At 39.0% G+C, this 13776-nt stretch overlaps 1 protein-coding gene across 1 annotated transcript in view; it reads right to left on the bottom strand.

Annotated features, from left to right (window-relative positions):
* Positions 1 to 13776, bottom strand: part of ANO4 (anoctamin 4) — a gene marked incomplete at both ends in the record, with an annotated part of 103626 nt that overhangs the window by 51898 nt on the left and 37952 nt on the right. The window contains 3 exons of the mRNA XM_081330632.1: positions 2858 to 2902; positions 7227 to 7327; positions 9854 to 10012. Coding sequence (XP_081186758.1) covers positions 2858 to 2902; positions 7227 to 7327; positions 9854 to 10012 — 305 coding nt within the window. The remainder of the gene's footprint in view (positions 1 to 2857; positions 2903 to 7226; positions 7328 to 9853; positions 10013 to 13776) is intronic.

Here is a 13776-nt window from a genome sequence, read left to right as displayed (position 1 = left end):
CAAACAAATCTATATCTCGTTTGGGCTGATCATATATTCAGTGACTCTCCGAGGTACAATTCTTTAACGGATTATTTGTTTCTTTCAAAATTTTATACTGCTTTTATCTATTATGCTTTTAATCATAAAAGTTTGGCTTCTCAGGGGAAGGAACAAAACAACAAATTTAAGATGCACAATGGGAGGTTTTTGGTTTTTTTTGCTAAAAGTGAAAAGCAGATACAACAGCTGCATTTTATCTTAGGAACCAAGTGGAAGAAAAAGTTAATTACCGGTACTCCTAAAATCACTCTCTACCTACAAAGATCTGAGCAGAGCAAGCAATTGTATTCCTAGCGATATGCCATCAAAGTGAAAGTTGGACTTTGAAAAAGTAGGATACAAAAAGTACAGATACTCCTTGCCTTATGACCATTTACTTAGCAACTGTTCGGAGTTATGATGGCATTGAAAAGTGACTAATGACCAGTCCTGCAGTCACATGATTACAGTTTCGCTGCATGGCAACAGCATGTGTTTGTAACACCTGCAGTGTCCTGGGGTCATGTGCTCACTATTTTCAATTTTCCCAACTGGGTTCCAACAAGCAATGAGGGAAGATAGATTTGCCTAACAACCACATGATTCCTTAACAACCATGTGATTTGCTTAATGTCCATGGCAAAAAGGTCATAAAATAGGTGCAGTCATATGAACGTTCACTTAAAGACCACATCACTTTGTGATGGAAATTCCTGTCCCAGATATGGTTGTGAGTCAAGAAATACCTGTGTTGACTCTTTCGAACTTTAGTATTGGAGAAGACTTCAGAATACCATGCACAGCCAAGAAAACAAATAAATGGATTATGAAACAGATGAACCCAGAGTTCTCATTTTAGGCAGAAATGACCAAGTTCAAATTATCCTACTTTGAATACATTATGCCGAGACCTAGCTTCCAGGAGAAGGTTCTAAGGCTCTTGGGAGAGGAGGAAGGAAAGAGAAGAGACTAATGAGTGGCAAGGTGGATAAACTCAATTACAGTAGTGTTGAGTGCACAATTGGAAGACCTGAAAGACCATGTAAGGGGCAGCTAATCATGGAGAAAATCTAAGTTGCTAAGAGTTGACACTGACCTCTGGCATATAATCAATCAATCAATCAATCAATCAATCAATCAATCAATCAATCAATCAATCAATCCATCCATCCCTTACCCTTCCAGGCTTTAATTACTATTGGAGACCCTATTTATTCTAAAGAATAATTAAAATGCTAATTTCATGAATGTCATATACCAGTGGTGGCAAACCTTTTAGAGACTGAGCGCCCAAACTGCAACCCAAAACCCACTTATGTATCACCAGGGTGGGCGTGGCCAGCTCGATGTTGCTCTGGAGGGTGGGGAAGGAGGGCGTCTTGCTCAGCAGGTGGGGGGCATGGGGGAGGCTCCTGAGCACCACAGCTCTTCCAAGGGGGGGAAGACAAGAGTGTGGAGGGGTTGTGCTGGGATCGGGACTCCTTCCGCCTTCTGCTGCCCGCCTGCGCTCTTCTGCTGCAAATGTCATGGCTCCACTTGCCTGGCAGGGCAGGGGCGCGCTCACACACGGGGACGCACATAGGGCTGCTGCCTCAGGACTGGGCATGGAGCCTCCACAGCTTCCCCCGTGGACATCAGAAGCACCTATCCCACCTACCGCTCGTCCTGGGACAGCTACTGCTGTCCTGCACTCTCCAGCCTGTTACTGGCCAGCCGGGATGCCTCCCTTTGGGCTCCCTCAGCCTCCCCCCTCTCCAGACTGGGGCTGGTCAGATTCCCCCCATGGGCAGCCCTACACCCATCCCCGGCCAGCCCTCCTCCTCCATCCTTCTGCTCCTTCTGTGGGAGACTACAGCTTACCAAGCCGGGTGGCGCCTCTCCCTGCACGCGTCCTCAGGCAGAGGAGCCGGGAAGCTCCCGGAGTCGGGATCCATGGTTGCGGGGCAATTTTGCGGCAAGCCAGTGGCCTGATCCTGGCTCCAGAGGCCTGAAAAATGCTTCTGCCGCCCATATCAACCATGGGGGGGAGTGCGAAATCACCCTGCAGCCCTAGATCCACGCAGAAGAGGCCTTTTCCAGGCCTCTGGAGCCTGGATCGGGCTGCTGGCACACCGCAAAATTGCCCCGCAACCATGGATCTCAGCTTCGGAGGCTTGGAAAATGCTTCTGCTGCCTGGATCAGCTCTGGGGGGGGCAAAATCGCTCCAGAGGCTTTCCTGGACTCTTGCTGGCAGCTGCTTCCACCATCCAGCCAGGATCCGCTAAGCTCTTGCAGCTGACTCCCAGTGCAGAGAGAGAGCAAGAGCGCAGGCGCACGTGGAGAGGCAGAGGGGAGCAGTCTGGCCCCACCTCCCTCTGGGGCGATGGCACGTGTGCCCACAGGGACGGCTCCACGTGCCACCTGTAGCATGTGTGCCATAGGTTCGCCACCACGGTCATATACCATTTCTCTTCGAAGGAATATACCCAGGAGAATTGCCATTTGATTGGTGCAGTTACTTTGGATTTGACACCAAAAAGTCACTTTAATGCATGCAGGAACATGAACATATGTAACTCCTTCCTATCACTTCATAGAGAATCCATCCCTTACCTGAGATTATACAGCAGCTGGGAAGCCTTCATAGCCTTGTTATAGACCTTTAAGTTAATCAAGTGGTATACATATATTATCATCATATTTGAGGAATAAGTGATAATGCCTGGAAGAGCTCAATTAAAAAAGCATCTTTGTAATTACTGCTTTTATAGAAACCATAACAGTTTAGATTTTTCTTCTGTGATTTAACTTTTTGATTAAACTGAACTCCCAATAAATAAAACAAAACCCACTAACTTGTTCAGGATCTTGTAGCGCCGATGCAGGTAATAGAATTTTCTCCTGGAAGAACAGCAAAAATGAAGCCAGTCGAGAAGAAAACCCATCGTCAGTTACAGTATGAACTAGCAAGGAAGGAAAGGAGATTGAAGACAGAATCCTGTAAGAGGTGGAAGAAGAAACTAAAAAGAGATTAACAATCAGAACCATTAAAAGCATCCTTAATCTCTTTCTCACACTTTTTCTGTATGTGTGTATACATGCATGTATGTTCATTATTTTCTTTTTTCCAATTAAGTCATGCATCTTGAAGCATTTTTTGTTCAATGAATCAGGGAACCTGAAATGAAATAAAATGCTAAGCTTTTATATTGATATTAAAATGCTTTAAATATGAGAATACAAAAGAAAACTGTTACAGTTATACATGCAGTACATGATCAGGTGACATTGATGCTAGGGATGCAGTTTTGAAAAGATTATATTCATGCACAATAGTATGATACTGAGGAATTTAGTACGTGTTTTCCCTACCAGTTTTTATATTTTCTGTATCTGTGATCTGAGTATGAGATTATGTTGATTAGAATGGCTTGTGCATCTTCCATTACGAATGTGATGTAAGAGATTCATGGGACCATGCTACTAATTCAGATTAGCATTAGGTGTAATTTTTTGTGTGCTGAAGACGAAGTAACACAACTGATGTTATGGGCTGAAGTTAACCCAAGGGCAAAAAGCAACATAGTAGGGGCTTATTATATTGTCACCTTGCCCAGTGACCATATGGCCAGCAACCATGTTGAGGGCAAAAATCAAGGACATTGTTTTATATTCCCTCCCCACCCCCACCTCCAAGTGCAACCTCTGGGTATGTCTTCTTGCTCCCCTTTCAAAGCCTTATTGCCTGCTTCTTTCAACTCAAACATTGCTGTCTGGTTTGCTCATTGTGCTTTAATTTATTCTAGGCCAACACTTAATTTCGATTAACTGCCTTGCAGAGACAGGATCATCCTATCAAGTGGGTAAATGTTTGTTGCCTTGGATGCATGCTGGAGTTATAGCTGAAAGATGATGAAACCGTGCACTGGTACATTTATTAAAAACAAACATAAAGTCCACTGGAAAAATCACTCAGGAAAAAAAAGTCTTTAAAAACATTTCTGTTACGAACCAGCAACCATCTATATCTCATACAAGTTGTGTCTCTTGCATTATTACTAGTAATAGTTCTGAAACTACAGGAGTTAGAGATGTACAATGTGGCAATATAGTTTTTTTATTTCAGTGCTGATTATTCTATCTGTACATATGTGTGAGCATGCATGCATGTATACATATGCACACCGTATATACGCAGCCACTTCTCATTAAACAAGTATCTCATTCATGTGACTGTGATCACAAATATGATGATAACAAACAGAATAACAAAATTCATTTTTCAACAATGTGTGCATTTGCAACTAAATTTTGTGTATCTGAACAATACATGCTGGAGTCTCTCTCTCCCTCTCTGTCACATGTTCACTTAGCTTCCATTTTGATTAAGGACATGGTAGTTGGAACAAAATGCAGTCACTAAAAAATGAGTGGAGGTATCATCCAGGAAAACAAATGGCTTTAGTATTTCTAGATGCCCAAAAGGCATTTGATAATGTTTCCTGGCAATTTATGATTCAACAATTACAAATAATGGACTTTGGACAGAATTTTATATATTTATGATAAAAAATGATATACAATAAACAAACAGCGAAAGTGATTGTGAATGGAGACTATATGGAGAATTTTGAGATAAGGAAAGGCACAGGGCAAGGTTGCCTACTATCTCCACTGTTATTTATTTTCATTTTGAAAGTTTTAAATAGAAATATTAGAAAAGATATAGAAATTAAAGGACTAGAAATAAAAGGTGAAACATACAAACTACAAGCATTTGCAGATGATTTGATGTTTATTTTAGAAGAACCCTTGGAAATGATTCCTAAACTATTGGGAAAGAGAGTATGGAGAGATGGCAGGACTGAAAATAAATAGAGAAAAAGCTAAAGCAATAGTTAAAAACCTTACAGATAAGCAAAAAAACCAAATATCGGAAAAGACAGAATTGCAGATAGTTAAAAAGGTTAAATATCTGGGGATACAGTTAACGACAAGAAGTTCAACAATAAAAGAAGATAACTACACAAAATTATTGATTCAAATAAAACTGGATTTGGAAAAATGGAAAAATTTGCAATTGTCAATATTAGGAAGAATTGCCAGAGTGAAAATGAATTTACTACCGAAAATTTTATTTCTATTTGAAACAATACCTATAAAATTGGAGAATTGTTTTTGAAGATTTGAACTCATTAATTTAATTTATTTGGAAAGGGAACAAAGCTATAATAAGGGTGGAAATTGCTACAAGATGCCAAGGAAAATGGAGGATTTGGCCTACTAGAGTGGGTTCTATATTATCAAGCATCTGTATTAACATGGGTAAAGGAATGGATAATTCTTAAAAACGAAAGGTTGTTATATCTGGAGGGCCATGATTTACAATTATGGTGGCACATTTTCTTATGGTATGGGGAAAATAGAGATCATAAATATTTGCAGAATCATTATATAAGAAATGCATTGTTAACAACATGGGAAAAAATAAAATATAAAATATATTTAAAAATTCCAGAGATGATAGCTACTTCAGTAGATCCTATGCACAAAAACCATTATGCAAAAGCAAATCAAATGAAGGACAAGATTGAGCAGAGTGGTCTCATATTTGTTGGGCCAGTTCAGTTTCAACACATTGGCTTTTTTAATCTAGTGTTGTATGATAAAGATCTTATCATTTGGGGAACTTGGTAGAACTAAGGGAACTTAAGTGACCCATAGGGACCCTATAGGCCCATATTCATGAATATATGCACCATCATTCAGCAACTGAATTATCAAGTGAGTATCAAGTGTACTGCTAGGTATCCAGAGGAGAAAAAGCAATAACAAATGGACATCACCTTCATATTCTTTTCATAAATTTTCCAAAGCATATTCTGGATTCTTTTCAGATCATTTCCATTTTTGTTAAAGAATGCTGCAAACAGAATGCTAGCCAAAAAGCATTTTGGTCAGCATTAAACTTATAGACATCCACACTTTTATTACCCAAACATTTTTAGAATTAAGTTTACAACTTACAATGAAAATTCAGTCAATGCTGAAATCATTACAGTTTTCATTCCAACATCATACGCTTACAGAACAGAGTTAAATTTTAAAAATCATGTCTTTGCAATTAGCTCTGCATATTAATACCTATTTAGAATCTAATTAGATCCGAAATCTTTACATTGTAAGAATTTATTTTTTATTTATGTAGAGTATCCTTTATAAAATTTAGATTAATCAAATTTCTTTTAGAACACTCATATAAATCTATAGAGGTGACAGATGAATTAAGTTATGTGTTATGTTACTATTAGCCACTTTATGTTAATGTAATATATGCCAAATGTATCTTTTAACAATATGATGTAGGAATCAATTTTGGTCAATTACAATTCTTGTAACATATTCAATTTTAGAAAAAATATAATTAAATATACCAAAATGGTCATAATGATATATTGAGTTAATTGAGTATTATTATCACATTTTAACAATTATTTTCCAAAATAACAATGAATATTTAATTTTTTCCACCTGAATTCTTGAATGTTTAGGTGAACTTCGTTTCTAATAGTGCAACATAGAGCCTTGGTGGAGCAGTGGGCTAATGCCTCCTTAAGTAACACCAGCTGCCTGCAATTATTGCAGGTTCGCATCCCACCAGGCTCAAGGTTGACTCAGCCTTCCATCCTTCCGAGGTAGGTAAAATGAGGACCCAGATTGTTGGGGGCAATAAGCTGACTTTGTAATAATGCCGCTGGGGGGGGGCGAAAGCCCTAATAAGCAGGCATATACATAGAATGAAGGCTATTGCTAAGCACATTTAATTTGTGCTTAGATTGTAAGCCGCCCTGAGTCTTCGGAGAAGGGCAGGATATAAATGGTAATGGGATTAAAATAAATAAATAAAATAAACATACATCATAGCTGATCACAGCCACTAAATATGCCAGATGGTTCTGACAGACTGGCACTTGGATGTTTGTTTCCTTTCACTGATTGCAAAGAAGTCCCTTTAAAAAACAGCAGGGCGTGATTTGGACTCTAGCAATGAAGGGGCTAAAGGACAGAATGCCCTATGAAACTAGCGGCACTGCAGAATATATCATATTAAGTCAAAGTCAAAACTGAATCAAAATTGCAGCTGAACCATAATTATTTCAACTGAATCATAATCACTTCAACTTCATGTTCATGTTAAATTCTCCACAATTGTAATTAAACCTACCTGAAAGGCATTCTTACATTCATATGTTCTGCAAATTTTCCCAGGACTTCCCAAGGGGCATGCAACTTCACAAAGATGATATCACTGTTTGATAAAGATGACTGCAACAGATAATAAGTTAAATTCCTAAATTTAAAAAAATGTAATTTCTTATTTTAAAATCTCTGCAAACCTTGGAAATCTCCTAATTCTGCTGGTGCTTTTTTCTCGTAATACCATTTTAGCTGTTACTAATAGAATAAATTATTCTGAAGCACTTGTGAACAAGGAAAAGGTCTGTTTTCGTGCAGAAACCATTTAGAAAGTAGGGATATGATGACCCTAGAAAAATTAAGCAGGATATTTTGAAAGTATCCCTCAAAATAAACTGAATGATTTTTTTATATATTGTTTAAAAATCACAGAATATTTGAAAAATTACTCTCAAATATTTTCTTAACATAAATGGTTAAATAGTTAAGAGTGTAGAAGGCCACAAAATATGAATCATCATTTAAGACCCAAGACGAATCTACTTAAAGTGTTTCATTCACAGACTCATTAATGAAATGTATGAAAATCCCATTCAGAACTGCCTTTCTGCTAGGTTAGAGTTGCAAGTTATAAAATACTGGAGAGCTTGTGATGCTAGTAAATCAGTTTTAGCATAGTAAAAATATTATGATTTCCCACTTGTGAATTCACAATACTTTCATTAACTTGATTGCAGAACACTATTGAAATTACATATTAAAATGTCTATGATGGAAGTTTGTATGAAACATCTTTCAAAGGTGCTTCATAAAGCATCGGGTCCACTAACTCTTAGGCACACTGGCCTCCTTTGCATTTGCTCCAAGTCTCTTAACTGGAAGAAGAAGAACTGATTGAAACTACAGTAAAACCTAATGTGTTGGCTTTAAATCACATATATTATGTTGCTTTTCAACTGATCAGATTTACTATTGAATTATCTATTTATCATGCAGTTATAGGAATATTTAGGCTTATTAAGTGCATAGCCATAAGCCTTACACAAATTTGTTACAAAGCAAAACATGAAACCATAAAGTTAGTGTTCATTGACTCAATACAAAGTGCATATTACCTACCTGATCAACATATGTATTAGTTTTGTGTTAATGTGCTTTTTATAGTACCATACATTAAATTCATGCAAGCTCTGGCCAGAAAAAGAATCAAGCACTAACTACACTTCTTTCTAATGTGTTTTAATTCATATTCTATTTATGAAGACCACACATAGTGTGGTCAGCATATTTTAGAGGTTTTGATGGAATACAGATGAGGAATTAGTCCCTTTCCAAGAAGGCAATAATCTAAGGCAGGTTGTTTGTGTACAGCAGGGGTGTCAAACTCAATTTCATTGAGGGCCGCATCAGCATTGCGGTTGCCCTCAGGGGGCTGGGTGGGTGTGGCCAGGGTGGGCGTGGCCTAATGGGTGGGCATGGCTACAGTGCGTATGGCCTACTGGGTGGGCGTGGCCAGCTCTACATCGTTCGCATCAAGGGTGCCTATGGGGGCCTGGGCAGGAGTGGGACAGATCTGAGGGTCTCTGGCAGAAGGAGGGTCTCTGGGCCAGGGCCAAGGCAGTGGGGGCCGTTCCCTCACTGTTTTCAGGATGGCTTCGCGGGCCACATGAAACCACTTCACGGGCCGCATCCGGCCCCCGGGCCTTGTGTTTGACATGTCTGGTGTACAGCATGGTTTGTAGTTTCAGAGCAATCTTTAAAGAGAGATTCAGACTTTTTAAAAATTAGAAGTTTTAATTTCTGGAAAACAGGAAAAGGGGGACAAAAATATTGATTTTGGAAAATTAAGGGGCTAGATGGACTTTGTCTGGGTGTGTGTGTAAAATATATAAGACAATAAGTCTTTGAAATTAATTGTAAGAAACCCTTCTATGGGAAAATTTTGTTGACTGGAAAATAAACAAGAGAATGGTAGGCGGGCTATAGGGAACCCAAAGAGCAAAGGATTACTCTTGAATGAGGATGGACCCTTTATTACAATGGAGAAACACTATTAGATTATTAAAAAAAGTAAGGCTCTTTGGGAACAATGCACTCAGAAGTTACTTTCAAGATTGTTTAATATTATAGCAGAGAATATATAAGAACAAAAGATTTTATTGGATAAGCAGAAATTGAGACTGATTTCAATGTGGATCTGGAATTTTAAAAAAACCTGGATTATAAAAGTGATGTAGAAAAAGATGTGGTACAAATATAGAATCATAAGGCTGGAAGAGACCTCAGAGGTCCTCTAATCCAAGCTCACAACAGCTTTCATCTTAAAACATAAAGTATGATTTTGAGAAAATTTACAAAGGCTGATCAATATAATATACAATATAACTATTTTGCTTTGTTTCTGTTGCACATCAGATTTTATGTCATGTTATTATATTCAGTTTCAAAGATGTAGCTTTTCTGACCTCATTTTGGATCAAATTTTAAATCAAATCAGGAAGCCACTGAATTAGACTGAGATGAATCAGGTCATTGCCTAAATCACTAGATTGTGTTTAATCAACTATGTAGGTCAATGGACATTTTAGTAACCCTCTTGAAATCGGCTATAAATTATAAATTGCAATGAAATACTCTTGCTTCCAGCTCCCCTACCTCTTTCTCCATCTGAAGTCCTTCTGCTCTAATATTTCTTTCAAATACTTCTCTTTTCTCTGCTTGTAAGTTAGATTTTCTGTACACCAAGATATAGTCAATGTGACATTTTCCATCTCTGAAGTATAGTCCACTGGATTTATTTTTTTCTGGAATAGCCTGTAAAGGCAGTCAGTACAGTTGTCAAATAAAAAAAACCAACAACACAACTAGCGACTTTAACAGTTTTGGTAAGAAAAGGATTTCAGAACAAAATATCTGAAAACTACTACAGAACATATAAATATTCATAACATAATATAATGTAACGTAATGTAACATAATGTAAAGTAGCTTAGCTTAGCTTAGTATAGCATAGCATAACAAAACATAACACTGAAATAAGATTTATTAAACCACATAAGAATTTTCCCTATAATTCATATGTAGTGATGATCACCAGATAGTTGCTCTTCTATTACAACTGTTTTCTGACTCTGCATTTTATATGTTTTCAAAATTTCATATTATCTGTCCTAGTGGTTTCTCTGACAGATCTTTTTTAAAAAAAATAATTTGGATCCATTATAATTCAATATTTAACTACTGATGAGTTGCACTCTTCCAAAAGAAGGTGATCCAGGATCTATAGATTCTTTTGGAATTATGACTCTTGCTGCAATCGAAGGCAGAAACTATGATCTATATGGAAATACTTGGAATGCTTGAAACAACTGTATCTGAAACAAGGTGGCCTTGTAACTGTCACTCATACCCTCATCATCACACATTTGTAATGTGCTTTACTGGGGGCTGCTTTTGAAAGGAAAGACTGCCTTATTTGGGAACTGCAACTGGTCCAAAATACTACGGCCTAGCTTTGGAAGTAGGCTTCCAGATACGTTTTGAAGTGCTAGTCATTACCTACGAAGCTTTTTTTATGTTTTTGGCCATTGATCTGCATGGGATTCCTTCCTCTGAGTAGAATCTTCCAAGTGGTATATTCTATTTAGGAACATTTATTAATTGTTCATAGATACATTTGTTGTTGTTGTTAGCTGCAAAGTCGTGTCCGACCCATCACGACCCTATGGACAACATTCCTCCAGGCCTTCCTGTCCTCTACCATCTTCTGGAGTCCATTTAAGCTCACGCCTACTGCTTCAGTGACTCCATCCAGCCACCTCATTCTCTGTCGTCCCCTTCTTCTATTGCCCTCGATCTTTCCCAGCATTAGGCTTTTCTCCAGTGAGTCCTTCCTTCTCATTAGGTGGCCAAAGTATTTGAGTTTTAGCTTCAGGATCTGGCCTTCTAAAGAGCAGTCAGGATTGATCTCCTCTAGGACTGACCGGTTTGATCGCCTTGCAGTCCAAGGGACTCGCAGGAGTCTTCTCCAGCACCATAGTTCAAAGGCCTCAATTCTTTGGCGCTCAGCCTTTCTTATGGTCCAACTTTCACTGCCATACATTGCAACTGGGAAGACCATAGCCTTGACTATACGCACTTTTGTTGACAGGGTGATGTCTCTGCTTTTTAGTGTGCTGTCTAGATTTGCCATGGCTTTCCTCCCCAGGAGCAAGCGTCTTTTAATTTCTTGGCTACAGTCCCCATCTGCAGTGATCTTGGAGCCCAGGAAAATAAAATCTGTCACTACCTCCATTTCTTCCCCATCTATTTGCCAGGAATTGAGAAGGCCAGATGCCATGATCTTGGTTTTCTTAATGTTAAGTTTCAACCCAAGTTTTGCACTCTCCTTCTTCACCCGCAACAAGAGGCTCTTTAGTTCTTCTTCACTTTCTGCCATTAGAGTGGTATCATCTGCGTATCTTAGGTTGTTGATATTTCTTCCGGCAATCTTAATTCCAACTTTTGATTCATCTAGCCCTGCCTTTCTCATGATGTGCTCTGCATATAAGTTAAATAGGCAGGGCGACAGTATACAGCCTTGCCGGACTCCTTTCCCAATTTTGAACCAATCAGTGGTTCCATGTCCAGTTCTCACTGTTGCTTCTTGACCCGCATATAGATTTCTCAAGAGACAAATAAGATGGTCTGGTACTCCCATCTCTTTAAGAACTTGCCACAGTTTGTTGTGATCCACACAATCAAAGGCTTTAGCGTAGTCAATGAAGCAGAAGTAGATGTTTTTCTGGAACTCTCTAGCTTTCTCCATGATCCAGCGTATGTTGGCAATTTGATCTCTACTTCCTCTGCCTCTTCGAAATCCTGCCTGTACTTCTGGTAGTTCTCGATCCACATACTGCTGAAGTCTAGCTTGTAGGATTTTAAGCATGACTTTGCTAGCATGAGAAATGAGTGCAATGGTGCGATAGTTTGAACATTCTTTGGCACTGCCTTTCTTTGGAATTGGAATGTAAACTGATCTTTTCCAATCCTGTGGCCACTGTTGAGTTTTCCAAATTTGCTGGCAAATTGAGTGTAGCACTTTTACTGCATTGTCTTTTAAGATTTTGAATAGCTCAGCTGGAATACTGTCACCTCCACTAGCTTTGTTGTTGCTCAGCTTTTCTAAGGCCCACTTCACTTCACATTCTAGGATGTCTGGCTCGAGGTCAGTGACCACCTCATTGTGTTTATCTGGGACGTTAAGTTCATTCTTGTATAGTTCTTCTGTGTAATTTTGCCACCTCTTCTTAATCTCTTCTGCCTCTGTTAGGTCCCTGCCATTTTGGTCCTTTATCATGCCCATTTTTTGCATTAAACGTTCCCTTCATCTCTCCAATTTTCTTGAAAAGATCTCTGGTCCTCCCTATTCTATTGTTTTCTTCTATTTCTTTGCACTGTTCATTTAAGAAGGCATTCTTATCTCTTCTAGCTATTCTCTGGAATTCTGCATTCAGTTGGGCATATCTTTCTTTTTCTCCCTTGCCTTTCGCTTCCCTCCTTTCCTCAGCTATTTGCAAAGCTTCCTCAGACAGCCATTTTGCTTTCTTGCATTTCTTTTTCTTTGGGATGGTTTTGGTTGCTACCTGTTGTACAATGTCGCGAACCTCTGTCCATAGTTCTTCAGGCACTCTCTCTATCAGATCTAATTCCTTAAATCTATTTGTCACCTCTACTGTATATTCGACAGGGATATGATTTAATTCATACCTGAGTGGCCTAGTGCTTTTCCCTACTTTCTTCAGTTTAAGCCTAAACTTTGCAAGGAGAAGCTCATGGTCTGAGCCACAGTCAGCTCCTGGTCTTGTTTTTACTGACTGTATAGAGCTTCTCCATCTTTGGCTGCAGAGCATATAGTCAATCTGATTTCTGTGTTGACCGTCTGGAGATGTCCATGTGTAGAGCCGTCTCTTGGGTTGTTGGAAAAGAGTGTTTGCTATGACCATCGTATTCTCTTGACAAAATTCTATCAGCCTGTGCCCTGCTTCATTTTGTACTCCAAGGCCAAACTTGCCTGTTATTCCAGTTATCTTTTGGCTTCCTACTTTAGCATTCCAATCCCCCATGATGATAAGGACATCATTTTTGGGTGTTAGTTCTATAAGGTGCTGTAGGGCTTCATAGAACCGGTCAATTTCATCCTCTTCAGCACCGGTGGTTGGGGCATAGACTTGGACTACTGTGATATTGAATGGTTTGCCTTGGATTCGAACTGAGATCATTCTGTCATTTTGAGGATTGTATCCCAGTATTGCTTTTCCTACTCTTTTATTGACTATGAAGGCTACTCCATTTCTTCTGAGGGATTCTTGCCCGCAGTAGTATACCTGATGGTCATCTGAATTAAATTCACCCATTCCTGTCCATTTTAGTTCGCTGATACCTAAGATGTCGATGTTCAGTCTTGTCATCTCTTGTTTGACCACGTCCAGCTTTCCTTGATTCATGGATCTTACATTCCAGGTTCCTATGGAGAAAAAATCTTTACAGCATCGGACTTTCCTTTCACCACCAGACACATCCACAGCTGAGCGTCCTTT

Source organism: Vipera berus, assembly GCF_964194415.1.
Source record: "Vipera berus genome assembly, chromosome: 6".
Lineage (NCBI taxonomy): Eukaryota > Metazoa > Chordata > Lepidosauria > Squamata > Viperidae > Vipera > Vipera berus.
Note: the sequence above shows the minus strand (reverse complement) of the source record. Positions and strands in the feature narration are given on the sequence as shown.